Below are 26,982 nucleotides of genomic sequence, written 5' to 3'. Positions count from 1 at the left end.
ATGTGAAAGTAACCTTCCCGATATTTATCATGTCTTGACAATTCTCGTCCTGGTGAATTTAACATGAAGGATTTATCTTTCATTATTTTAAATTTATTCTTGGTGTAACTGGCAATTTTTACAGAATATAATAATTATTGTACTGGTTCATGGATATTATTTTCATATGCTGGTACTTATTTTCGTACTTAGTTCCATGATTACAATTTGATTAACGAATTATCTTTATGCATTCATTAAATTCAATGAATAAATATTAAATATATGAAGATACACGTAAATATGTTCGTGAACTTCCACCTAGTAGATTATCTAACCCTGGATAAGTTCATTTACCGATCCGCGCCCTCTGTGGACGTTAATCAAATAATCCTTATTATACGAGCTGGTCATGCACCGTAACACTAGTGATAAGTTGTGATTGGTGACGTCATATCAGTGATACCGAATTGGGCATGAGGTGACGCGAGTCGTGAGTGGCGGACCGCGAGTCGCCGGTGATAACGGCCCGTGCGGTGCGTATTGCTATGTGCACGGAATGAGTATACGGCACTGGTATGTATAAGCACGTAATGTACTCGTAGAGCGAGGCGGGTGGCGCGTGGCGTGGGTGGTGCGACGCACGCATGCGCACCGCCGCCACCGCCGCCACCGCCGCGCCGCTCGCAGGAACCTCGCGAGATGGCTCAGTGGCACGGCGGGACGCCCGGTCGATTCCTGAGCGCGCGCAAGCACCATCTCACCGTACCGTATGAAACGTAAATTATATACAAATATAAATAAAGCCGGCCATACACGCCAAGGTTATCACTATCCTTGTGGGCAAAGTGAATAATCTCCACTGTAATTATTCAATTGTCGAGACATATTGTTGAATCTGATCGAACGATTGCTGTCATCTTAAAAAAATCAAAGGACGCATTCGTATATCTCCCGTCATGTGATAACTACACGCTGAGTGCGATGAGATGATTTAGTTGTTGTTTTTTTCTGACGGTTGACAGTGCAAAGTCAAGGATATTGTAATAGTATTGTGACATAAAGTTATGGTAGTTATTGAAGTATGGATAATCGGGTAATGTGTGAACTTGTATAGTGTGATGTTCTAACGTGTTTCGAGAGGAATTGTTATGAAGGGGAATATGTCAGCTGTGCTACCAGAGGTGAGCGAAAGCAACCATACTATTAATTAGAACTGTGTAAACAAATTGCGGCATCTGCGAAACATACAATAATACATTTTAATTGTTTTGTAAAAATAAACAGCCATATTCAAACACAGAAGAATATCTTCGTAAACCATACGTTCCATTTGATTTCGTTTCTTCTCAGAAACATTATATTTCGTAATATTAACTGTATTTATAAGCATTGTAGTAAGTAGGTACATATTTATTTTATTATATCGCAGGTAATAACTACGTCCCGGATTATAGGTAATATTCTTATGCGGTTTCGCTTACAGAGTTGTAAGTAACATGATAGATTCTACAAGGTTATGCTCTCAAAATTCTTTTAAATGAATTATCGTAACACGAAATAATTTGTTCTACAATTTATAGGCAAATTGACTGGCTTTATACCATGTTTACAGAGGTGTTAAATAAGGTTATACTTACCTAAGTACCTACTGTTAATGAAATCGGAAGTCTAATATGCACAATATTTCATTGGATCAAAGAATACCTTTTCATTTATCTCTGGTTGTTGATCTGAATGATAATTCTATTATGTTGGAATAAATCACGGACGGGTGGAAGTAATCCAAACAAAAATATTGAAAGCCATTGTGTGAGGTTTATGATTTTTTTGTTAATCTTTTTATCCTATATACCCATATGCGTAGATTGTATCGATTTTGACGAGTACAGAACAATTGAAAAAAAAAACATTATTTTATTATAAAATTAACAGAATATTGAATAATTTAGTGGATTCTAATTTGACTGCATTTTCGGAAATGTTCTTTTCAGTAGGTATGGATTGAATGATTATAATGATTGAATAACTAAATGAACCCAAACGAAATAATACACAAACAATTACTTATTTGTAACAACATAAATATTGAATATTTTTGTAATATTATAAAAAAAATACTGGCCTTCCATTCCATAAAAAGGATTCATCAATCAACTAACCATATTTATTGTATTTTTATACATATGATAATTTCTTTTTAGTCCCTCACTGTAACATGTTCTAGCAGTTTTGTCGCTTTCCAATCTAATAATGCAACATCCTTGTATTGTTAATGGGGAAATGGATGTTTATTGCAGCCAGTTTGTACTGCAATGACCACAATTATAATGAATACATTTTGTTCTGCTGGTTTAAACAAATATAGATAAATTTATTTATTTATTTGGTCCACCAACGGTATTTATCAACACAGAAGTATATCTTTCTTTTATTTCGTTCTTTTCAGTTCCAGTTACATTATACTGCCAAATATTAAATGTATTTAAGCATTGTAGTACTTAAGTACATATATTTTATTATATCAGTACTATTAGGTAGATATCCTGGCTTATAGCTAATATTCTTTGGCGGTTTCGCTCACAAAATTGTAATTCACGTGAAAATATAAATTTATACTTAAACTAAAGTATTCTTTGGCAAAATTCTTGCTTATTTGCTTATCGTAACACAAAATAATTTATTCAAATAAGTACGTTTATATTAACTGAATCATGATTTACGATATAATGGAATTATCTATATTTACCATAGATAATCACAAGCTTGCTTTATCGTTTTTTTTTACAAATAATCGAATTGGGGTAACAACTTCGCGGTTGCGTTATATGTAGAAAAAAAATTATGAAGGGCTTAACAACCCACTCCATATCAAGTCTAGACACTGAGAGGAAAGCATCGGGATTTTCCTTCAAAGTTAGTTACGTACTTTAGAATTCCTTTGAGGTTGTGGTCATGTATAGGCGATAGTAATTACATTAGACTCGACTGCTGACTTATCGCGTTATCGCTACAAAACGAATAAATATAAACTGCTCCTTATAGATATCTATTCTCCTTTAACCTCACCTACTTAGTCCGGCCCCAATTAAATTTCTTTAGCTATTAGCGCTGATTATACACGAAGCATACGTGTATGTTAAATGGAGCGATACTGTCGTCCTCCATGGCCACTGAATGGTGGCCTGTGAGCTGTAGAACTCATTATAAATAGGTAGACCATTATACGGTGCTCATTCAACTGGACAATTGATGGAAGACGTAGCCAGTCGCCTTCGTAGCTACATAACTTTCAATATACCGCTCACTAATAGGGTCACGGTTAATACCACTTTCTGTAGTACATAGCCGATGGTTGGTACCTATGTGTTTGGTAAATGTTGACTTGCAAAGTTCCTTATTGCTGCATGCGTATTATTCTTCATTCCAGGTATGGATTTATCAACATATTTGACATGAAGTTACATTTATAAAAACAAAATTAATAAGTATATAAGCTAGCTACAAAGAAAAAGATCTATCTGGATTAGAGCTCTGGAATTTCTTAAATGAAGTAATGTTGGTTTAAACAATTGGGCAGGTAAAAAGTCTTCGTTGGCTTTGGTTCATGAAATTATGTCGACGACTTAGTAAAATGTTTAGACCTTATCCTTTAGTCGACTTTCTAACAACTCGAAAAGTTCTGAGAAGGTGATATTCTGGAGCCAATTCATATCAAATGCTAGTGAATACTTAATATATAATTTGTTTAATGCTATTCTATATTATATGAAGCATATTATGTCTGTTCTGTTAGCACATCGATGCGTTAACTGAGCATTTACTACTAAATATAATGTCTTGCGAACAAAACGTGTACCATGGAATCATTAATATTGTGTAGCTTTCAATTAACATAGTGTAAAGTCGTTGGACGGCTGGTTAATTATAATTCTCGTGTATTCTATTTCCTTGTTTGTGTCTGTCGTCGAAATAATACGGGTATGTAATACCGAAATAAATATTTAGCACATCATGGGATCTTAGTTATTGTTGATGACAAAAATATATTTTTTATCGTAATGTGTAGGTATTTCTCTTGAAATAGGTGTGTTCGTAAAACTCTTATATATTCCTCAGTTGGCTACTGCCGAATAGAGTTACAAAAAAAAATATCAACTTAATATTTTGATGCTATGTTTAATGGAGCGATAAAGTGACTATAGTTTACGAACAAGCGACTTATTAATACCAAGTATTACTCACTACCTTGTAAACGGACCGTGTAAATGTTTGGTAGAGCCACACTTGTACTCAATTTGTCTACTTGACATGAATAGATATAAGTAAAGCTGCAGTTTTTCTGTAATGATACGTAGCCTATCAATCACTTTCCTTCAAATATATAAATTAAAAATAATAAAAATGGGATTGTATAATTATCTCCCTAGATATTGTAACTTTAACTTTTCGGACAACCAACACCCCAGTCCCCCTGTGACCATGAAGACTGCAAAGTCTTCAAAACGTCGGAAGAAAATTATAATATAAAAAACCGTGATAAAATCCGAAAAACAATTTTACTTCAATATCGCTTTTAGTCTCCTATTTCTAATTTCAATTCTATCGGTGTCGCATCCAGCTTGTTTTTGGCATTCTGATTGTTATGAGCATTGGTAATTATAAAAATTCATTTAAAATCTATTATTTTACTAGTTTCTTACGTTACTCAGCTTATAATTAACCGTATACTACTAATACTGTTATCAAGGTATCGCTACGCGTAGCAGGTTATGTTGACCATAGTTTGAACCTGTTATCGTGTTTGTAAATATGGATAAATTATACCAATAGTCTGCGTTCTAGATATTAGTCTTAGTATTGTAACAAATTCTCGGCCGCATAACGTGATGAAATGTTTTATATTATTCAACAACTAGCTTTTGCTCGCGGCTTCGCCCGCGTGAAGGAGATTTTCTGGATAATATTTTTTTATGACTTACTTGATATGTATCGTTATATTATGACTAAATTACACAAAATCATTATAAGTTATAGTCTATGAGTTATTTTATATTATTAATTTTACCAATATTACTGTAAAGTTTCATCCAAATCTGTTCAGTAGTTTTTTCGTTAAAGAGGAACAAACATACATTCATCCATCCTCACAAACTTTCGCAATTATAATATTAGTAGGATGTGCCGATATTATTAGAATGTTTATATCCAGGAATTTTTAAATGGCAAGTCTAAGGTTTGGACGTTTGTATGGCTCGATACTTACCTGTTGTCTGTTGTCACCAGCAAAGTTTAAGCATTGATGTATTCCGGCTTGAGGACATTGTAGACAATATAATCGTTTAAGATGAACCTGTGTCTGCTCGGCAGATTCTTGTGACAAGGGCATATCAATGTCATGCTGAGCCTTGTAACTGAAATTTCCAATCCATGTAAAGGAATATTTTATATAATATATCTAACGCAATCAGATTTTATTACTCACATCAAGCTTTATACATTTTGCTTTGAAGAATCCCTGATCGAGACCTAATTACATCACGCTAATATGATATGTTTACTTGTAGATAAAAAGTAAATAATCTTCCAATGTGAATTTTGTACTATTCATAAATACTATTGACTGCCTCGATGGCATAGTAATATTACGGTGCGATTGCAATGCTAAGACCTCGGGCTCGATCCCCGGGTCGGACAAAGTGATATTGAGTTTCTCTACTCAGTATCAATCTGGAGTCCAGAATTTGTGCTCAATATGGCGATGGGTTCGCCTCCTATCATTGCTTGAAATACACACAGCGAAAAGAAGGTGCACCAGTTGCGCCTCTGCCTACCCTTTAGGGGATAAAGGCGTGAGTATATGTGTCCAAAATAGTTGTAAAACCACACAAGTGAAATCCACATCATAACATGTAAGCTTTATTCTCTTTGAAGTTTGAATTATGGCTGTGCGAAGTAAACATGCTGTGGAACTGCTCAGCGCCGCCCATAGTTCAACCGCAACGATCGTGCGTGGTCTTGACGTTTAATTTACGATCAAATATAAAACATCAGTTTTCTTCTTACAGCCAGCAATATCATTTTCTCTTATCTTGTCAACTGTGACGATCAATGAAAATAATTAATTGAAAGAGTCAATTAATAACCTATCTTGGATTTTTACGGCCCTATTCGACACTTAGTTAAAAATCAACTTAAAAATCAACTTAATATATTAGTTATATCGAAACGGTTCTATATAAGAGCTAGAATTTAACATGACCTAGCATGAAAATATAATGCATTTTTAAATCGCTGTATGCGAGGAGTATGAAAGCTCGCATCCGCCTATTCGCATTATACTTGTAACATGGCGGAGTATTTTTCCATGTTCCTTTTGCGTAGCAACGGCAATGCAAAACCTGTACTTCCTGGAAATACCCTCGGGCTTATTTTCCTTGAGTTCCGTTCCAGAGACATCAACATCAATAATCTTGCTTCTTGAAAGATTTTTTGTTTTGGCTAGTGTGCATATAAATTAACTTTAGTATTTCGATATATTTTTTTCGAAAGTGAAATTTGTAAATATATATGTCAAAAACTCTAAAACATTCAACGGTACGAGGCTCTGGTTTCAAATTCAATATTTTGCTTGACTACGCTGGCTCACTATTTGCTAGACACCATATTGCTCAGGGGTGACTATTTATAGTCGTTTGAATATGGTTTTGAAATATTTACTTATAGTTACGTATATATGTATATATACATTTAATACCGCTACTTGGTAGGTATAGTTTATTCTATGTACGTAATTTTGCATAACTGTTGAATGTGGTAGAAAATGGTGCGGCAAATACCTAGTCTTGCCATAAATATTGTAATAAAGAAAAAAGAAAATTGTTAACTGCAAATAACATTTATTACTTTTACAGTGTGTCAGTTTAATACATAAATATAAAACAATTAAAAATATAAAAAGCTTATTCGAAGTGGTCTCCATTGGCTGCAATACAGTCCTTTAAACGATGAGGCCAGTTATCAATAGAAGCACGCACTCTTTCCATGGGAAAATTCTTCACTGCCAATCGTATAGATTGTTTTAGGGACTCCAAATTATCATGGCGTTTAGAGCAAGCTGTACTCTCTAAAACTGACCACAAATCATAATCCAGCGGATTAAGATCGGGACTAGACGACGGCCAGTCTTCAGCTCTGATGAAGTCCGAAACGTTCGATTCCAACCAAGACTGCGTGGACCGAGCTTTATGACCCGGCGCCGAGTCTTGCTGGAAGGACCATACTTGGTTATTGAACATGGTGATGTTAAGGGGCTTAACTACCTTCTCAAGAATGGTATCTTGATACACTTGTGCCGATGTTTTGATACCTTTTTCACAAAAATATGGCTCAGTCACTCCTTCATAGCTAACACCCCACCAAACCATCACTGAAGTCGGATAATGTCCACGTTGCACTCTGTCGACTAATTGGGAAGCTTCCTTAGAGCTTTGAGCATAAATACGGTCATTTTGTTTGTTAAAATGTTGCTCAATTGTAAAATTTTCTCATCCGTAAACAAAATTTTTCTGTGACCTCCCTTTGCGTACCGCTTCAGTAGTTGTTTCGATTTTACCACCCTATTCTTCTTTAAATTATCAGTTAAGAAATGGCCAGTGCGTCTCTTATAGGCTGCAAGTCCTAAGTCATCTTTTAAAATACGCGACATGGTTCTAGGTGCTATCTTCATTTCCCGAGATAAAATCTTTTGCTTTCGGACAGGATTTCTTCGAATTCTTTCCCTTACTGCTTTGACCACCTTTTTCGTACGAACACTACGTGGACGGCCAGATCTTTTCTGTCACAAACAGAGGAGGTCTCATTGTACCTATTAATAGCCCGGTACACAAACATTTTACTAATACCAAGTGTATGGAGAGTTTTAAAAATTGCATTTGGCTCCATACCTACTTTGTGTAATGCTATCACAGCGATTCGGTTCTCTTTATCACCCCACACCATTTTAATATCGCAAAATATTTTACAATGTATTGGCGCCAAAATGAGAAAACACAATGAACAATCGTATAAAAATGACAGATTCGAAATTCAAATGTAATATTTTTTTATAATTAAGTGTAACAGTATTTATGGCCAGACTAAGTAGATCCAATTTTAATTAAACACTTAAACCCGATAAGTTTATTCCGGTACACGTAACAATTAATAATTTCTTTTCAGTGATCCGTTAGGAAATATAATTTCATAGTTAGATCAAAATTTTCCTATAGTATGCATGCAACATAATGTTTTAGTAGTCATAGGGCAAGTGCATAATTTATCTTTCCATATTCTGAATCTCTAATAGTAGGTAAACTATCTTAGAATATCCCTTCCTTAGGGCGAAATTTACAATCAAAACATAAAATTAATTATTATTTATTTAGTTTGAAATAGTAATAAAAAATTGGAGCAATAAAAAAGTTGAATAGTTTCCGTTAACTCTGACGTAAAGGTTAGAATATGTTTAATTTAATTTGATAGCTTTTATCTGTTCAGAAAATCAGCTTTGAATAAACTTCAATACCAGGTCGAGCAATTTATGCGATTTATGTTTTTTTATATTAAAGACAAAAATTCCATATGTTTTATCAGAATAATATTTTAGTTGACTGTACAGTGTATGTGGTGTATTTTTAACATTTTTTATTTGCCAGTCGAAGTAGGGCCACTTTTAACTTTTTTTATTGGCCAGTCGAATTAGGGCCATTGTGCTCGTTACTGCAAACTCGAACGAGATGTCCGTGTTGAATGAAAGTTTTCCATGCTAAAACATGTGTAGTTATTTTTACAAATTAGTGTCATTGTTTGCATTCTATCTTAAATCTGTACGCATGAATTTTGTATTTGCTCAAGCGCCTATTAGTATAAAAAATAGGATATTTAGTATTTTAAAAACTTCCAGAGAACACGAATATAACCGGTAAGAAAAGTGTAGAAAAATCTTTAATTTGATTTAATTATATCATTATTTTGTAACCAGTGCCAATGATAAAAACAGATAAAACGTAGTTGGTTTTGATGTGATTAGTTCTTAATTGGAATTTCATCTCACGATACCAGAAAAGCCTTCGTATCGCTAACTACCATTCTCATCATGCGTAGGGAATCTTGCACTATTGCTTCAATAATGTAACCTACATGACGCAATTAATATGTTTTTAGTTACGAGTAAATAACATTATCATCAGACAACTCGTCATTTTTTGTCCAGGAAGGCGATTTGTGGAGTATTAACCCGATGTTCTCTCACTGGAATTACGTAACTGTGTTTTTCTTCCGGATCTATGGTATGTTAACATCCATTCAACAACCATTTGGAGGTGTGAAGATACATAAACGTTGATTTATGTGAGCTTCGTCGGGAAAGCGTAACTAAGATAATAGTTGTTAAAATTTCAGGCACTTAGTCGGTTACTGGACAAGGCGGCTGGTTACACACCTTGAATACGCTATCTCGGTTTTGGCAACTAGCCAAGCAATGTCTCAAGGCGTAAATTATACATTGACGCATTACTACCATCGGCGGAATTAATGAATGCGTGGAAACGGCCTTGTACATCGTTCGCAGGGAAATTCTCTTCGTTCATAGAGCCACTCTTTATGAATATTATTAATGCAGAAGAGGTGTTTATGTTCTTCATCAGAGTGTTTGTTTGTACGAAGGTCTTGGCGGAACGGATCTGGTTATTTCTCAACTAGCCAGACATTTTATTACGTGATACTGCGAGAACCTGCTGTCTGGGTTACTGATTCAGCAATTCTAATCGCATTGTTCGGTAGGGATATGAGAACAATAGAGCCACTTGAGTTTTTGAAGGAATTAACAAGACGCACTTTGAGTTAAGTGGGGCGTTCTAGCTCCGGCGTTTTCAACAACAGTGCGTGCTCATTGTAGAGCATAATAAGCGACGGAAAATATAGGATTTAGGATAACGTCGAATGTTCGTCCCGACGCACACTCTCCAAATTGTCAAGGGCCTATTGAGGAAAAATCAAGTATCTATCCATCTTGGCTACGTGTCAAATTGTTACAAAAAATATATTACACGGTGTTTAACAAGAAAATATTTTGCGACTTTTGCAGTTATTATTATGAAAGACGCAGTAGTTTTGAGGCTCTTGCTATCTCCTTTCTTGAAGGAGCGGATAAGTAAATTAAAAAAAATAAGCGACGTAGTTAATTCTCTTATAGACACAAATGTTTGTGTCCTATATAAATTGGATACCAGTCTAGAAGTTGTGAGACCAAAAGCTTGGGTTTCTTGATACCACTTAATGTGATTGTATAAGTATTTATACAGAACTACGTATGTGATTGTTGGAGGTAATTACTTACATATTATTTTTTTCCGTACCTGGCAGTATCCGGCTCCGCCTTTGCTCTACCCTGCACTGTTTGTGGACAGTCAATGTCTTCGATACACTTTATTAAAGAGTAATATGATCAAAGGTTAATATTGAACTCTTTCCTAGAGTAATATTATACAATTAGTCTGACCTTGATATAGTAAAAAGCTATTAGTAATTATTATACCTCCTTTAATATATTAAATTTAATGATATTTATTTTTATAGCATTACATTACAAACATGTTTTTATGTACTACTGATTACTGAAAGGCAAAATAAAAAAGGCGCTAATGTAATGGCATGCGATACGATCACCATTCGACAAAAGCAACACAATTAAGAAATTTTAATTACAATGCATTTTATAACAGATTTACATACATAAATAAAATAGATACACTTTATTTAAATACAAGAAAAAAATGTTTCAATTAAACTTAACGTGTATGCGCGATTTTATGTTTAGAATTTAATAAATACAACATTTTTCTGGTAGACGTCCCGTTGTCTCATTCAAAAGCCCAGAAACCAGTTCAGCCAGGTCCCATCCATAGACTCAGTATAATTTTCATCTTTTTCTTGTGGGCACTGTTTTTGGCTATATTTCCTCCATAAGTAGAGACAGAGAGGGTCCTTGAAAGGTTGTACATATCCCAACTAGAATAACTAGACTAACTAATATCCCATCATTAATTTGTTCAATAACTTTTATGGCTGATTGTACATACTTCAAACCGAAACGCAATATGCACACTATGGCTTGGCGGTAGAAATAGGTTGGTGGTACTTACCTACTTGCAATCTATGCGTTTTTGTCTACATTTACGTAATATAAAAAGTAAAATCTATAGACGATTCAATAAAATGACTACGAGGCTTTTGTTTCTGACTGAAGCTTTTATTTGAATGCAATTTAGACGGACATTTATTGTCATCGACAACGAGGTTTGAGCGTCGACCAAGATTGGAAATGCTGTAGAATATTTCCATCTATCTAGTAAGGCCCCTGACAATTCAATGTGAAGCTCCCTGCAGCACGGCGTATAACAAAACAAGAGAATTCCAGAGGGGTCTAGGTAAGTTGGTCGTGTTGATAACCGAGCATCAACAGCGATTGGAATATTTCACTTCGATTAAATTGTATCAATAGAATAAAGACTTCAGCTGCACAATACATCATATTTTTTTGGGGCATAGTTGTGGCTTATGAGTATAAAAGGCGAGGAAGAACTATATAATAATTATTAAAAAAAGATTGCAATGATGTTTTTTGAGGATTAGAATTCTGGTTTGAAGATTTATTTTTGCATGCAGTACTTATATTTGCTATATACCTGTGCCGAGAGTTATTGACAACAATAATTATTGATAAATTGGGGTTTGTTCGCAGTTCAAGGGGCGCGAGGCCTTTTCCGGAATATAAGATTACGATTCATAGCATAAGGACTACTATCAAGATTAACCTGCAATGTAAAATGATCAACAGGGTCCTTCAGCTTAAGAATAAATATCAATAACTCCACCAACGCAGTGCGTTATACCTCTCACATCATATTTCGCCATGATACTATTACAAAATTAGTCATACCACCAAGTACATCGTTTAACAAAATATTTTCTCCATACATGACAGGCATCCCGCGTACCGTTGCGTCGCTCGTCATGGAACAAATAAGAATTCTTCCGTAGATGGAGCTATTTCCGCATTTGTCGTGGAACAAACACGGGTAATAACACCTCGTGCACACATACATTTTCAACATTATTTAACACTGCAACATGCACTGCATTATTTAATTTTGCAATTGTGACTTTACTGCGTCTCCAGTAGTGTAAAACCAGGTTATAACCAAAGAGATAACAAGTTAAGTGACTTAAATGCAACTTGGCGATTCATTATTGCTGAGAATAATATTGCAAAATGCGTTTTATAGTTATCACCTTCATCAAATTCAGCTTGAAGTCACATCGCGGAATCATGTCTCAATATTATTAATGTATTTTTATAATATAAGTATGCTTAAACTGTTTAAATAAATACTGCAACTAATTCAGAAGGTTTTATAAATAGTAAAGTTTATAACCCGAATGTTGTCTAATTGAAACATGAATTCAATTAGGATCATGAAGTAAATTTATGTTTAATAGTATCCAAATAGGTAGAGAGTGAAGTTAGTGCTGAAGAGCGGCCTACAATCGGCACTAATGAAGTGAGCTCCGCGGTAAATCAGCCGCTAAATTATGCCATAATGACCTCAAGCAACGCCCTTTGAAAATTAAGTTAACGTTTCAAAGGAAATACTTTTACCCATTCATTATGGCCTGCAAGTATTTTATGCGAGACCGGATAATGTAGAATTATGCGTTTTTTAAATGCCTTTTTTATGCTAACTTAAATTAAAGTGTGTAGTTTTTCTTTTCCTATGCAAACGACTAAGTATTTCTACACTCACTAAACAAAAGTCGTTTCTAGAAAATAAAATGTAGTTTGTTTCCAATTTTGATTAGTTTTATAAATATAATAAATAGTATAATAAATAGTTTTAAAAATTGACTGCCTCGGTGGCGTAGTTATACTGCATGCGCGCTACGATAGCGCTCTGAGGTCCTGGGTTCGAATCCTGGGTCGGGCAAAGTGACAAAGTGATATTTGGGTTTTTCTGCTGAGTATCAGCCCGGAGTCTGGAATTTGTGCCCGATATGGCGATAGGCTCCTGCCCTATCACATCATGGGACGGAACACACTTGGCGAAAAGTGGGTGCCTTGTTTGCACTTCTGCATACCCCTTCGGAGATAAATGCGTGATGTTGTGTGTGTGTGTGTGTGTGTGTAGTTTTAAATATTAAGTAGCTCATTTAGCTTGTTCGGTCCAGACCATCTGACTTAAGCATTATAAATTGAAAGACTTCTAATTCCAATTCTAATAATGAGTAATGAAGTTGAAACTTACGTATTTAGATAATCCTACTCCACCGGCAACGTTTGGAAATAGATTTGTTCGATGTCTTCCCCAAGTCTCTTATTAATTAATCGTCGAGTCAAACGATGTAGCTAAATGAACGCCATAACTATTATTGTAAAGATACGAAGCGATGCAATTTCGACCAAACGTACAATTTAATAACGGAGCCAAAGCATTATCCGCGCTATTTGCTCGTCGGCCCGGTGAACTATTATGATTGAGAGCAACCAGTTAATTGGTTTTATCCCGAGTGCTCTCGTTCCAATATCAATAAATACTTTAATGGACATTAATGAAAACAAAATATGTGGGTATTGCATTTAAATTTTTTGATGCATGTGGTGTTTCGAACATTAAATGCTACTGAATAATGTGCAACCTCACCTTTACTTGAAACATTAGTAATTAATGAATTGTTTGCATTCTGTGTTTTTGCTTACGATTGGTTGTGCAACTTATATTAAACTAGTGTATGTGTTTTACATTTTAGTGATAATGTTGAAACCATATTAAGCAAATCTAAATAAATAAATAAACATTATTGTTTGCAGATCACATCATAACATTGTTAGTATTTTTTCACTAGTACACGAATCTTTCTTGATAAGATAAGATGAGAAGTATCTTATCTTCTTAATATTATAAATGCAAAGGTTTATGAAAGTGTACGAATGTTTTTTAAAAATAAACGCAGAAGCAGCCGAATGGATTTGAATGAAATTTGGCACAGGAGGAGATTATGTCCTGGATTAACACATAGGCTACTTTATATCTCGGTAATGTTTTATCATTTTATTTACAACTATTGAAATCAACGGAGTTTTTATAATTAGATGGCGCTGGCGTCGCAATATGCGGCGCTATAAATCGCTATAGTAATTAAGGACTTTTGTAGCGGGAAAGGATTTTCAGACGGGCGAAGCCGCGAACAACAACAAGTTACAAATATTTTTAGGGTCGATTAGATTAGAGTCGGTTTGGAACAGAATTCAACGTAGTCCTAGGGGACAAATACAGCTTACGGCAGTTTATCCACATCAATTAGGAAACACACAGCATTGCATGTAAAAATAAAAATCGGTTTAGTATTCGTTGATAATGTATATTAATGTCTTTCATCGATGGTCATGATAGTGGTGTTGGGTTCGTAGTGGTGGTCCAGCGAGCGAGAGCGGATGATCTCCTTGTACACGAAAGCGGATTTGCGCGGAGTGCGCGTGCGCGCTGGACTCTCGTACTCCACTTCGTACAGTCCAAATTTTTCACTGGAATTCAGTACACTAGAGTTAATTAACTAATCGATAGTCTACGAAAAATTTTTTTAGGTAGAAGTTCAATTGGCAACATCTTTTGTAGCCGATGCTGTTTTATTTAAATATCAATTCATTATGTACAACTGTACCTGTATGCTATCATAATGTACATATTGTGTATGTTTTTGTCAATAGTATATTCTGATGAGCTATTTACTAGAGCTATTTAGCCAGCTAAAACTCATGACCTAAATTTAGCAAGCATAGCTGCTTGCTGCTAAAATTGTCAAAATAATACTTCATGAAAATGCTTTGTATTCAATAGCAGTATAGTAAGATGATACTTACGTGTATCCCCTCACCCACTCGAAGTTATCCATAAGACTCCAAGTGGTGTACCCTCTGATGTCGGAGCCATCTTCTATAGCGTCGAGCACGCTGTTGAGGTATCCTCTGTAGTAGGTGACGCGGTCGTTGTCCTCCAAACCTCCGTGAGTTGCGAAACCATTCTCAGTAATGAAAACAGGAGGATTGTTGTATTTCTCTCTGATAGTTTTTAACAGATTATAAAATCCCCAGGGCACGTACTGAAAATGATTAAGAGTAAGTAATTAATAATAGCATATTTCAATTTCCATAATCCTCAATTAGTGCAAAGTGTAATGCGATTTTCTAGGACGATTCACTGTTGCACGTTTTTGTTGTTGAGCAGAATTTCAGCTATAAAACCGACTATTTACCCAATTCTACCGCTAAACGACAATGTGGAGGTTTTCTTTATTCCAGTATCGTGGATATTGCACTCAGAGAAAATACAGACATACTATTTTACTTAATGAGGGCAAAGAAATGACACGCTGTATTATATTTCCAACTTTTGAGTAGTTTGGTTAATTATTATAATAAGATAGATGTGACGCTGACTATCGTTTTTCATCTGGTCATTCTGCTGCATAATAAATGTAGAAACTGCCACATGAACAAATGGGTTAGTACTTTTACAATTACCATAGTAACTTGTGACTTTCCGATACGCCATTCTTCTTTCTGATATATTCGCACACCAACGTCGTCGTCATGCGACGGAGTATCGTAGTATCCAACAGCAGACTCGTTCCTATAGACTACTTGAGTGGAGTAGTGATTAAGACAAAAAAAATCGGAGGTGCCTTTTACGTATTCGACTTCTTCGGGAGAGAATTCTGGCAATCGGGATCTGTAGAAACCTTGTTCAGCGCTCTTTCTTGATATTATTTGCGTCATTTCCTCAGGATAGCCACCGGTTTTCGAGAATATTGGATGAGCATATTGTCCCCACTGTAAAATTAATATTTCGTGTGTATGTATGTAGAATAACAAGTAAAAATATATTTTAATGATTGATTTGTAGTATAAAGAATAAGGATAGAGATCCCCAATTTAACTTTCGTATGGTAATATTAGAAACAGCTTGGTAGCTTAGATTATAAGACTCAAGAATGATGATGATTTTAGAATGATTGATTTCTAATCCTGTCTATACCATTCAATAGGAAAAAAAGCTTACATCGAACTGTGCTTTATCGTCAGCCGCTTCTGCGTGTATTTCACTTTCAGGTTCATTCCACTCTGCGCTTATAGAAATGAAAATACTTCCATTTTGCTTGGGTCTAAACTCTTCGTCGTAAATATGATAGGCTTTAGCGTGGGCCATCAATACATTTTTACTGCACATGTAATCGGCATATCCTGAACCTTTTATCCTTGGAGCCAGGAGTCCGGTAGCATACCCCAGATAACATATTTCTTTCGGTTCATTTATCGTGATCCAGTGTTTGACTTTATTTCCAAATGTCTCAAAAGCAACACGTGCGTAATCCGCATACCAGTCTACAATGTGTGGGTTGGTCCAACCTCCCATGTCCATTAATTTCTGTGGTAAATCCCAATGGTATAGCGTGACCAGTGGAAAGATGTTATATTTAAGCATTTCGTCTATCAAATTATTGTAATATTCCACTCCTGCGGCATTGATTTTATCAGGAAAGCTTGTAGGCAAGATCCTCGTCCACGACAAAGAAAACCTGTAAAAATCGAGACCAAGTTCCCGCATCATTTCAACGTCTCTTTTGTACAGATGGTATGAATCATCGGCGATGTCACCAGTGCTTCCGTCCTGAACAACGCTTGGAACTTGGTGACTTAAGCGATCCCAGATGCTTTCGCTCTTTCCTGCAATCAAAATTAATTTTATCTTTGTTTAATACGCGCCGGCTATCAATTGATTTTAATTATTTTTTCATTTGAGTGTAAATACGACGAAGATTAGTTTTAATAGTAGCAAAGTTGGGTGAATTAAGAATAAATAAGCAATTAGAGAGACTAGATTAATTAAATTTGCATACCATCTTCGTTGAAACCACCTTCAATTTGATACGCAGCAGTAGCCGCGCCAAATAAGAAACCTTCAGGAAATTTCCTCACATCGTGTCGATCACTCGCCTCGCAGTACGCAATGAAAACGCAGCATATCAATAATAAACTGTAACAAATTATTGGACCTTTTTAGAAAACCCAATCATTAGTTACAGGATCTTCACGTTTCATAGTTCGTTTTAATTTTGTTTGTAAATAATCTTGGAAAAATCGTATAGATATAGGGTATGTATGTTTGGTCGAGAGACCTATTTAAATACTCGGCAGTTCATGCTTACATGTAATTAATATAAATATGCACAAATAAAAATAACGATAAATGAGTAGATCAGACTATCACTAAAAAAAAACATTGTAAACCTGTTTTACCTGTTTTATCGGTCATTACGTGAGTATATGACCTTTAAGTAATATTGGTTTTCCCTTCATACTTTAAATCTGGGGTCAGAGGGCAAAAATATCCTGGTGCTAAAATTAATAGGTCCGTATATTGTATATAAGCGGCGATAGCCTAGTTGGGTTTGGAACGGACTGCCAAGACGAATGTCCGCAGGTTCAAATCCTATGGGCACACACCCCTGACTTTTCTAAAAACATCATGTGTGTATTCTTTGTGAATTTATCGTTCGCTTTAACGGTGAAGGAAAACATCGTGAGGAAACCTACACATCTGAGAAGTTCTCTATAGGAATTTCGAAGGTGTGTGAAGTCTACCAATCCCCATTAGGCCAGCGTGGTGGAATAAGGCCTAATCCCTCTCAGTAGTAGAGGAGGCCCGTGCTCAGCAATGGGCAAGTATATAATACAGGGCTGATATTATTATTATTATATATTATATATTTTGTATATATTTGAGACGAGAACCGAACAATAAATACCCTCCTTTAAAAATCTCTCAACTAACCCTACACATACATATAACATAAAAAAATACTCACATAGAACTCTCTTTAATAAACATTTCGCTGTCTCAAAGGAAACTAAATATTGAAATACGTAGCACCTAGTTTTTTATGTAATAAATATCAGATACTCTTGTATTATCAAAGTACTTAAGAATAAGATGAAAAAATCCAAGGGGGTTAAGACGATTGCATTTGTTGTCTTCAATTGATTATTGTGTGTATTTGCACACGAGCCTTACCACAGCCACAAATTGCAGAATGGTGATGATGCTCAAATGATGTCGCAATTTTTGTGGCATGTGACGCATGTTACCGTAGGATTTTAAAAAGTGCTATTTTTGTTACTGGTCACAAACTAGTAGTGGTGAGTTAAATTAGACCAAAATAGGTTTGGTAATAAATCAAGGACGGTTGAAGTGAAACGACTATATTATATTTATATACCAATTTTCATGAATGGTCAACATAATTATTATAATATATAATATTACTTTCCAAATTTAAACTGTATGCTCAACTTTGTACAAATAATTTACAAAAAAGCCTGAAGTATTATGTATTAAGGTCACTGATATAACTTACCAACAATTTAATCAAATTGATCTTGTCTTATCACTAATTTTATCTGGCTTTAGTGTTTTTATTTTAAGATGAATTATATAATAACAATATCGCAATAAAAGATATGTCGTTTGAGAAACGGAAAAACCCCGCTCTGTCGCCGAGTAAATTTTTAGCTCAGCCTCAAACATTTATTTTTAAGTCTAGGAGCCATGGCAACGAAAGCCCTAAGCAGCCTAAATTTCTGTACTGTTTTAACAAACAATTCAATGTTTATTTTAGACTAGGTCTTGCTCGCGGCTTCGCTCGCGTGAACCGCTTTATCTGCTACAAAGTCCCTAAATCACTAGCGGTCTTCAGCGCTGTCTCTAGGACACCTACGAACCGGTGGAGTTCTGGCGTGTTCATTTTGAGGACCCAGAGCTTTACCAAGGTGCAGATGGAAACCAACATGGGGTTTTTAGCCGGTAAAAGTCCGGCATACCCTGCTTACCATTAGCAGGTAGGGATCCAAGAGGATTTTCCCCAAGAAAAAAAAGGACATCTACGAAATCTACCAAGATAAAAAAATTCAAACCTTTTCCACGGGAACAAATCTTCGAAATAAAAAGTATGTTAATCAAACAATGACGTATTACAAATAGAAGCGTCATAGACTAACAAAATTGCACATAAAACAGCGCAGTATTTACTATAGTCACAGCCCTAGCGGTTCGTATTGATATGGCCCGAGTGGGCCCGAGTGCGCCTGAGTGGATCCGAGCGTCGACCGCCCCGTCACCAAGACAGTCGAATAAAATGCATTTATAAGTTAAAAAATAAGGTAAATAGTGTAAAGATAATTATAATAAGGTTGACAAAGTGAATGTCGGGCAATTACCTTGCTTTCGTCTTGCCAGTATTGAGCTCGGACAACGTATCTATGTAATAAAAACATCTTAGTAATCAAAGACATAGTTTGTCCGTGTCTCAAATTTCATCCAAATCCGTTCGGCCACAATGTTTACTTCTAACGACATTCGAATTTATAATATTAGTAAAAACTTAAATAGACCAGTCGTAGTATTGTATTTACGAAGTGTGATTTATTACAGATAGACATGGATTAACATATTATTATCGTGTTACGTAACAACGTTACGCATTAATCAATACAATTGTGTAGCCAAAGTTATAAGGGTTTTGTCATTGCAATTTGAAATAACGTCATTTCTACGTAGCTGTTGGATACTGCCAAGAGTGTTTACATCGTGTAGGTTACAAAATAGATATGAATGCGAACGGCGTAGCTGCGAACATTGTAGTACTAAAGAGAAGATAAGTAAGGTCTTTTGCTTCCCGAGAAGTAACATGTAAAATATAATTTTCCTTTTTCTAAGCGTAATTTTGAAAGAAAAATCAGAAACATTATGGTTATAGAATATTGTCGTAAATTTCGTAGATATATTTTTTTATACATCCGCCTATGAATGTATCTTGATGTTAATGGAAGTGGTTATTTTACAGAGAGTGTGGCGCGGAAGGTGAGCGATGGCGGCGCGGTGGGCGGCGTGGGCGCTGGCAGTATGCGCGTGCGCCTCCGCCGCGCCGGCTGAGATGCACACGCGTCCATCCGCCACGCCGACGCCGCCCGCGCCGTCCTGCGACCCGCTGCTGCTGCGGAACATACCGCCTCTGCCGACGGTAATTCGGTTTTGGTAAAACCCGAACACGCGACGCATTTTGGTACCAACGTTGCACATATCGATTATTGATGCTCACATATTAATTTAAAACAGTGCACTACGTACAACCGTCGCGAGCGGGTGCACCACCTTTAACATAACATTTTATAACAACATTTTATAACATTATTTCTACCATTTGTATTGAACATTTATAAACATTTAAACTTTATCGCGTGCGTTAATTATTTAACCATAATCCGAAACCCCACAGTAATATATTTACAGCTTGCAAATATCACTTTACTGTACCAGGTCGTAAGACTCGTTGTCTAGATGATTGTCATGCCTAAACAACGAAGCAACCAGTTCGGTTGATCTATTTTACATAATATAGTATATCAAGCTGGATTTTACTATTTTAACGTAATGTATGCTTTTAATTTTGGAATAAGTTTTTGAATACAGAAGTTCACATCATAACCATTTATCAATATTTTTTTCAGAATTCTCGTGAACACGAAGCGGCTGCTGTACACACGGCGCGTGCCCTAGCAGAACTGGTTGAACAGGGTGTAGCAGATGAATCCCGCGCGGCCGCGCTAGCACGAGCCGCAGCGCGAGCGCCGCTGTCGCCGCCGCCAGCCGCCGTGGCTCTAGGGGCTCCACAATTGCACCTCGGAGTACTATACTTCGCAGAACCACCGCGACTCATCGTTTTTCAACAAAATAACACTCTCACGTTACGACAATTCTGGAGGACGTTGGCATCAGCTTGGAATGCTACCGCTGTAGTATGGTCAAACGCTTGGTTTTCCTGCGAGAGTGGCGACGAAGGTTGGTGGGGAGGTGTCGCAGCGGCACGTGGTTTTGGCCCTACAAGAGCCGCTGCTGCTGTATTTCGTCGCTGGCCAGCCGTGCCGTGTGAGGAAGCTATGTACGACTGGCTCGGAGGACCTCCACGGTGTGATTCTGTTAGTACAGAGTGTGAAGCGTATTCAGCATTGGGAAACAGTGACCGAAAGATAGAGGTATATATTGAAGAATATTTAAATAAAAAAAGGTATGATTAATTTTAATCTTTGATATTTGTTATAGTATCGATGTAAATGCCAAGGAGGGCACTGGAGCGAAATCGGTGATGGCTGGGTGAGCGGAAGTGCGTTAGCTAATAATGACGCACATGTCCTCACCTGCACTCCTTGTGGGATGGGAAGCGACGTCACGGCGTGCCTCGCTGATGTTTACCGCGTGGTACTTCTCGCCGTCAACTTAGCAGGAATGCTCAGCTGTCTTGTTATTGGTCTTATTATCTTTAGAAAGAGAAAGTGTAAGGTGGGTGGGGTGTATTCTAGAAATATTTCATTCATTCTATTTTTCCCACTTCGTATGTAAATTATCATACAAGTAATTAAAATTGAGAATAACCTATGAATTTTAATAAATTTTTTTCAGGCTGTAGCGATGGGAATGTGGACCGTGTTGGAAGTTGTTCTCGTAGGCGCTTTCCTGATTTATTCATCTGTAAGTAATAAGTATTCTCTAAATATTAAGTATATGAAACAAAGAAATAAAAAAAAAAATATTAAAACCTATAGATGTACACCAAATAGTTTAATAGCTACTTGTTTATTTATGAATTATAAAAAATGCAGTCACTCATTAATGTTATTCTATATCAATAAACATAAATGAAATAAGAATTCTTATATAAACCGAATCGAGTATGCACATTCCAGGCGGCGTCTCAATACTTATCTAACGGTAAATGGCGATGCATCGCCGGCGCGTGGCTGCGCGAGCTCGGCTTCGTCGCCTGCTACGGCTCCGTAGTGCTGCGACTGTGGGTGTTGCTGGCCGAGTTCCGCACCAGAAAGGCACATCGATGGACGCCTAGAGATTCTGAGGTAAGGGTTTACATCTTAACTAAATCTATCCATTAGGAGTAGATATCACTGCTACTCAGGACTTCGAATGCTAAACCTGATATTGTATAGTGCTTTACTGCACTCATTAGTCTGAGATTTAAGATTACGTTTCTTGACGTGAGGTGGCTCGTATTAGTAATGAAATGGCCCTTTACCTGGTGGGTTTTTCGTATATCTACCATACAGCACCGCATTTTCTCTTAATTAAAAAAATATTCGTTAGTACCGCGTTACATCAATTTCATCGTTTTGATTGACTTAAATGCTTCTCAAATAATTTTACTGTGTATAGGTCCTCCGCGTGGTGGGTGCGATGTTGTTGGGAGCGACGTGCTATCTAGCAGCATTCACCGCTACTACAGTGTGTGATGATGACTGGAACGGATGCGCACGCGCCGCCTGGCATCACGTCACTGCCGCCGCCGAGATTTTGCTGCTCGTCGCTGGTATCAGAATCGCGTACGCTGCTCGGAATGCTAATGTGCCATTTCAAGTATGTTATACATTAAAATTACTTAATTCAGGGTCCAGTTAATATTTATAATAGGAAGCAACCCTTCTGCCTATAATGCGAAATTAAAGAGATTACAATATGCAATATGTATATACTTATGTACTAGCTGCGTTTTGCAAATTGAACTTGAACCCCTGGAATTAAGACGATTTTGTTTATTTCACTATTCAGTTCGAACTACTAGTTTTCTCGTAGAGTACGTCTTATCATAGGTTTTGAATTTGTGAAGTTTCCGAGTTTATGAAACTACTTTTGTTCATGCTGTATGGTAATTTTTAAATATGATATAGGAGCGCCGGTGGCTGACAGCGGCGCTGTGGTCGGAGGTGGCGTGTGGCGTGTGGTGGCGCTGCCTGGCGTGGGGCGCCGGTGGAGCGGCGCCGGAGCGCTGGCCGGTGGCGGCGACGGTGCGCGCGCAGCTCTCCGCGGGCGCCGCACTCGCCTGCGTGCTTGCACCACGCCTCTGGCACGGATACAGAGCCAGATCACTTGCACAGGAGGTCGGTATTTGGTTTAGTATTGTTTGATTTCAAACTTTTTAGCTGTATTCCAAATGCCATCTTTAAAGGAAGGTTTTTCCCTCATTTTCGTTTTCACGTCGCCCTACAAACAAGTTAAGGTTATTGACGGAGTGTAATTGCTATAGACATGTTACAATTATGTTTTTAGCAGTAATGCTCAGTTACTTTCTGTTAATCTGCGAGATGTTCACAGAACACAAGGTTTCTTAATTTGATTTTAATATTTCATTGCTTAATACTATCAGGTGTCTCGCCGAGGTCCAGCGGAAGGTTTCGGTCCAGAAGCTGAAGAAGAACCAACATCCGAGGAAGTAAGGGCCGAGTTGAAAAGAATTTATATTGAGCTGGAACTGCTGCGTAGCAAAACTATGCGAAGAGACAATCCACACATAAGCAAGAGGAGAGGGGGCAGGAAACCACATCGCAGATTCTCCTTGCAGGTCTGCATCGTAGTATACACGTATATACTTCCTTATACGCATCTCATTATTACCTACCCAAATTACAATACATTAATTCCCCTTCAAAGTTTAACGAATTAAGTATCATGTCCCCTTGGATAATTTAGAAGTGTTAACTGAACTCGTTACTGTATTGATGAATATCACCTTAACTGTAACCTAACCTTTCTTTTAGAAACTATAAATTTGTTTTTGAATCATCACCTTATCGTCTTCTAGGTGTTTTAGTTCCTATGTTTCATGGTTTTGCGTTTTATTTATTTGAATTAGTTTGTGATTTAGTTTTATTAGCTGCATATTGCAGGTAACAACATAAGGTACCAAACTTTGCAATTAATAGAAACCAGCCTCCTTTATAAGTATTTTATCTTCAATGTCATTAATGGAATGTTTCATCTTACATCCTTCTCCGATTTAGAAAAAGGGCAGTCGGGAAAAGGTAAGGAGATACGAAATTTTTGGCATGTGCACTGATGTGGCTCCCCCGCATGACCCCTGTGGAAGTTTCCCCCGATACTGTAGTGCCCCGAGCCGTGGCACGCGCCCCCCGCCCCCCCAGAGCGGCACCAAGTCTGCACCTACCCTAACGCAAATACTGCAACCTGATTCGATGTTTCACACGTCCGCTTTCTTTGTTACTCGGGTATCGGTCTAAACTTATTGGCTACATATTAAAAGTTATCAAAATTATATTATTTGATATCATCGACCGTCTCTGCCAGGCCGCTCCTCATATTGAGGTCTACATCGGTTTTCGTCGTTTTAAATTTTTCAGAGTATGCCGCTTATATCCCAGCTACTTTTGGCTAATTATAACTATAATATTAAAATAAGATTAGTTGGTGAAGCTTGTTGGTTTTACGCTAAATCCCATGGTAAAAAATATAAACACAAAGAGATAATTTAATAGTTTTAATGAAGTGGTGCTCAGAAGCTAAATTGCGATCGACCGATTGATATAATGATATATATCATTGAAGCCATATATAGTAAAAAAATCTTTAAGTCCAATGTTTAAAAGACCAATACTGTTTAGCTGGACGGATAGGAGCAGTATATATAGTAACTTATGTACCTACATATTTTGTGGTCGATCGTTGACTTTAAATCGGAGCATCCCTGTTTAAATGCAATAATAAAAACCTTAAAAAAATAAGTGATAATAAAATAAAAAGAGTAATATGAAAGACAATAATTTCACTGTAAAATCAACAAGTTTCTAATGAATTTAATAACTTTTAATTATTAAAATCTAGTCATAAACATGTAGGCTCTTCAAGCTCGTCGCGGTGGTAAGAAGGCCGGCGGCAATGCCAGCGCGGTGGAGGCGAGCGAGGCGTGCGACGCTTCCCGCACGCCCGAGGACTCCGTCTGCTCCGCTGAAGGTCCATCCCACTACACAGATGGAGACACCCAGGCCTGATCGTTCCCCAATTCATTCGATGTAAATGGGGTTCTAAATTATAAACTCTTCTATGTCGCAGCAATCGTTGACGCTGATGTTGAATTTGGTCATAATGCGTGTCGTAACTTGAGCAAAATGTCTAAAAAGAGTATTGCTACAAAAGCATTACGTACAAAAATAATTTTGATTCGTTGAAGGTTGGGGTGTGGGTCCATATTTGAAATTTATGAAGACACCAAACAACTTGAAGGTGATTGGCAATTATTCCAATGGTGTAATGTTGAATAACTTTTGACCATGATGTTGGCTCAAAGTGGTAATAAGATAGTTCGTTGCCTGTTAAGTCAGTTTAAAGTAAGAGTTAAACGTTATTATTATGAGGAAACCAAAAGTTTCCTAAATAGATGTACAGCAGTAGTACATATTGTACTGGTAGAAAATTTATTGCTGTCGTTATTAAATATTGTCGGTGCATGTTTAATTGCACTTAAATACATCGGTTATTTTGGAATCATGTGTTAACAGTTGATTTTGTGGTATATAATTACGTGACTATAGTCGGAAAATAAAATTGCTTATGAATGTTTATTTATTTTGTCCGAAAATCTAAACCCGAATATTGGAGTTTTAGTTTTCACAAATTAAATCTTAGTCGTTCTAAAAATCCCGCGGTAGTTGGTGGTATATGTATCAAATGCACAAATCTGCAATCACAATTTTACTGTATACTACGTACATATATGTTTCAATGTAAATTTTATATCTTTACTTATTACTAGTTCCATGTATCTGTAAATGTTCTTATTTTCAAGCTGTCCCTGTGGCTTTGTCTTGTAGATATAATCAGACAAATACCTGTTTTGTCATATTTCACGTGTTATGGATAATTTTACATAGCTGGTAAGAAATCATTTGTATAAGGGCGAATACATAGAATATTTCATAACGAATATAAACCAATACCTATTGCAGCCTTATTCATGTCAAACAATCTAGTAAATATAACTAGTCAACAAGTACCTAAGCAGGCCATTGGTTACAGTATATACACAAAGTATTCTGATGTTCATTACAAGAAGTGTCCTAACTTCCTCTATAAGCATTTAGATATAAAATAATATGTGTTCCAGTTTGAGGCACATGCCTTAACAATATCAATCTGAGCCGCATAATTAGATTGCTAATCGTGATCACCACCTTATTCAGAATTTTGATATAGTGACAGTAAAAAGGCTCAGTCGACTTAGAATGCCCCAAAAACACGACTCGTAAGTCGATGTCGTTTAATTTTGACGTTTGTGATTGGTCGCGAGACCAATGCGTCAGTCACGTGCGTTTTTCAACCAATCACAAAACGACACGGAGTCGTGTCGTGTTTTTTTACCACATTCTAAGCACACAGTTTTGTTATGTTAAGAGTCACTGGCACAAATGGCTATTTCAATATTTTATAATAGATACTTATTGTCTACCTTCATACCGAGCATCACTATGTTTAATCTCCGGTCTGCTCACATGTTTACTCATTAATATTCTATAGATATTCTAATTAAGGACATGACTTAAACTTATCAGTGTTAGGGATCAATACTTATAATCTGGTTATCTGATTGTCATTCAAATATTTGTTGGTTTTGAAATGTTATGTTTTATTTCATTTTAATTTCTTCAATCAGAATTGCGGTGATAATAAGTTATTTTATTTGTTATATTTTGATGTGCTATAAAATATGTAAATAATGAAAGAATAGTTTCATAATTTTGTTGATTTTTTTTGTATTGATATTATATTATGTACGTTGAGCTTGATATATTTTCGTGGTATGTGCAATCTTACTGATGCCAAAGAAATATAAACAATATTGTATTAATTATTGAATACATGACAATATTCATAACTGCCATATTTTATTATTGTCCTTTTTAGAAAGCTTTCTGTGGTAAGTACCTAGGTAAGTAAAGTAGGTGTGTTGGGTGCATGAGTTCACGGAGGGAATTCGCAGTACTATGATGTAAAAATA

General features: G+C 36.4%; 2 protein-coding genes across 3 annotated transcripts; one reads left to right on the top strand and one right to left on the bottom strand.

Annotated features, from left to right (window-relative positions):
- Positions 1-563: 563 nt before the first annotated feature.
- Positions 564-26,859, top strand: LOC115443706 (probable G-protein coupled receptor 158). 2 transcript variants are annotated; one of them, XM_030169226.2, is made up of 11 exons: positions 564-1,163; positions 19,975-20,151; positions 20,639-21,163; positions 21,231-21,467; positions 21,588-21,656; positions 21,872-22,039; positions 22,353-22,553; positions 22,865-23,074; positions 23,341-23,535; positions 23,975-23,995; positions 24,827-26,859. In XM_030169226.2, exons 2-11 carry the CDS (start codon positions 19,999-20,001, stop codon positions 24,977-24,979), a joined length of 1,932 nt encoding a protein of 643 aa, XP_030025086.1. In that variant the 5' UTR covers positions 564-1,163; positions 19,975-19,998; the 3' UTR covers positions 24,980-26,859. The 2 variants fall into 2 exon arrangements, with proteins under 2 accessions (XP_030025086.1, XP_030025087.1); XM_030169227.2 differs by lacking the exon at positions 23,975-23,995 and having other exon boundaries at positions 566-1,163.
- Positions 14,416-18,092, bottom strand: LOC115443697 (myrosinase 1). Its single transcript, XM_030169212.2, has 6 exons — positions 17,941-18,092; positions 16,972-17,108; positions 16,134-16,798; positions 15,596-15,904; positions 14,936-15,174; positions 14,416-14,599 (listed from the first exon to the last, which is right to left on the bottom strand). Exons 1-6 carry the CDS (start codon positions 17,961-17,963, stop codon positions 14,440-14,442), a joined length of 1,533 nt encoding a protein of 510 aa, XP_030025072.2. The 5' UTR covers positions 17,964-18,092; the 3' UTR covers positions 14,416-14,439.
- Positions 26,860-26,982: the final 123 nt, after the last annotated feature.

This window comes from Manduca sexta, chromosome 23 (genome assembly GCF_014839805.1).
Source record: "Manduca sexta isolate Smith_Timp_Sample1 chromosome 23, JHU_Msex_v1.0, whole genome shotgun sequence".
In the NCBI taxonomy this organism is placed as follows: domain Eukaryota; kingdom Metazoa; phylum Arthropoda; class Insecta; order Lepidoptera; family Sphingidae; genus Manduca; species Manduca sexta.
Note: the sequence above shows the minus strand (reverse complement) of the source record. Positions and strands in the feature narration are given on the sequence as shown.

What these genes read in the sequence shown, in the direction of transcription:
- LOC115443697 (XM_030169212.2), bottom strand. Translation starts at nt 17,963, where the DNA reads ATGTTTATTAAAGAGAGTTCTAT. An exon ending in AGGTGGTTTCAACGAAGATG is followed by an intron (nt 16,799 to 16,971) that starts GTATGCAAATTT and finishes TTTTGATTGCAG; the next exon opens with GAAAGAGCGAAAGCATCTGG. An exon ending in GAAAGTCACAAGTTACTATG is followed by an intron (nt 15,175 to 15,595) that starts GTAATTGTAAAA and finishes AATCATTTTCAG; the next exon opens with TACGTGCCCTGGGGATTTTA.
- LOC115443706 (XM_030169226.2), top strand. Translation starts at nt 19,999, where the DNA reads ATGGCGGCGCGGTGGGCGGCGTGGGCGCTGGCAGTATGCGCGTGCGCC. An exon ending in ATGCTAATGTGCCATTTCAA is followed by an intron (nt 22,554 to 22,864) that starts GTATGTTATACA and finishes AATATGATATAG; the next exon opens with GAGCGCCGGTGGCTGACAGC. An exon ending in ATCGCAGATTCTCCTTGCAG is followed by an intron (nt 23,536 to 23,974) that starts GTCTGCATCGTA and finishes TCTCCGATTTAG; the next exon opens with AAAAAGGGCAGTCGGGAAAA.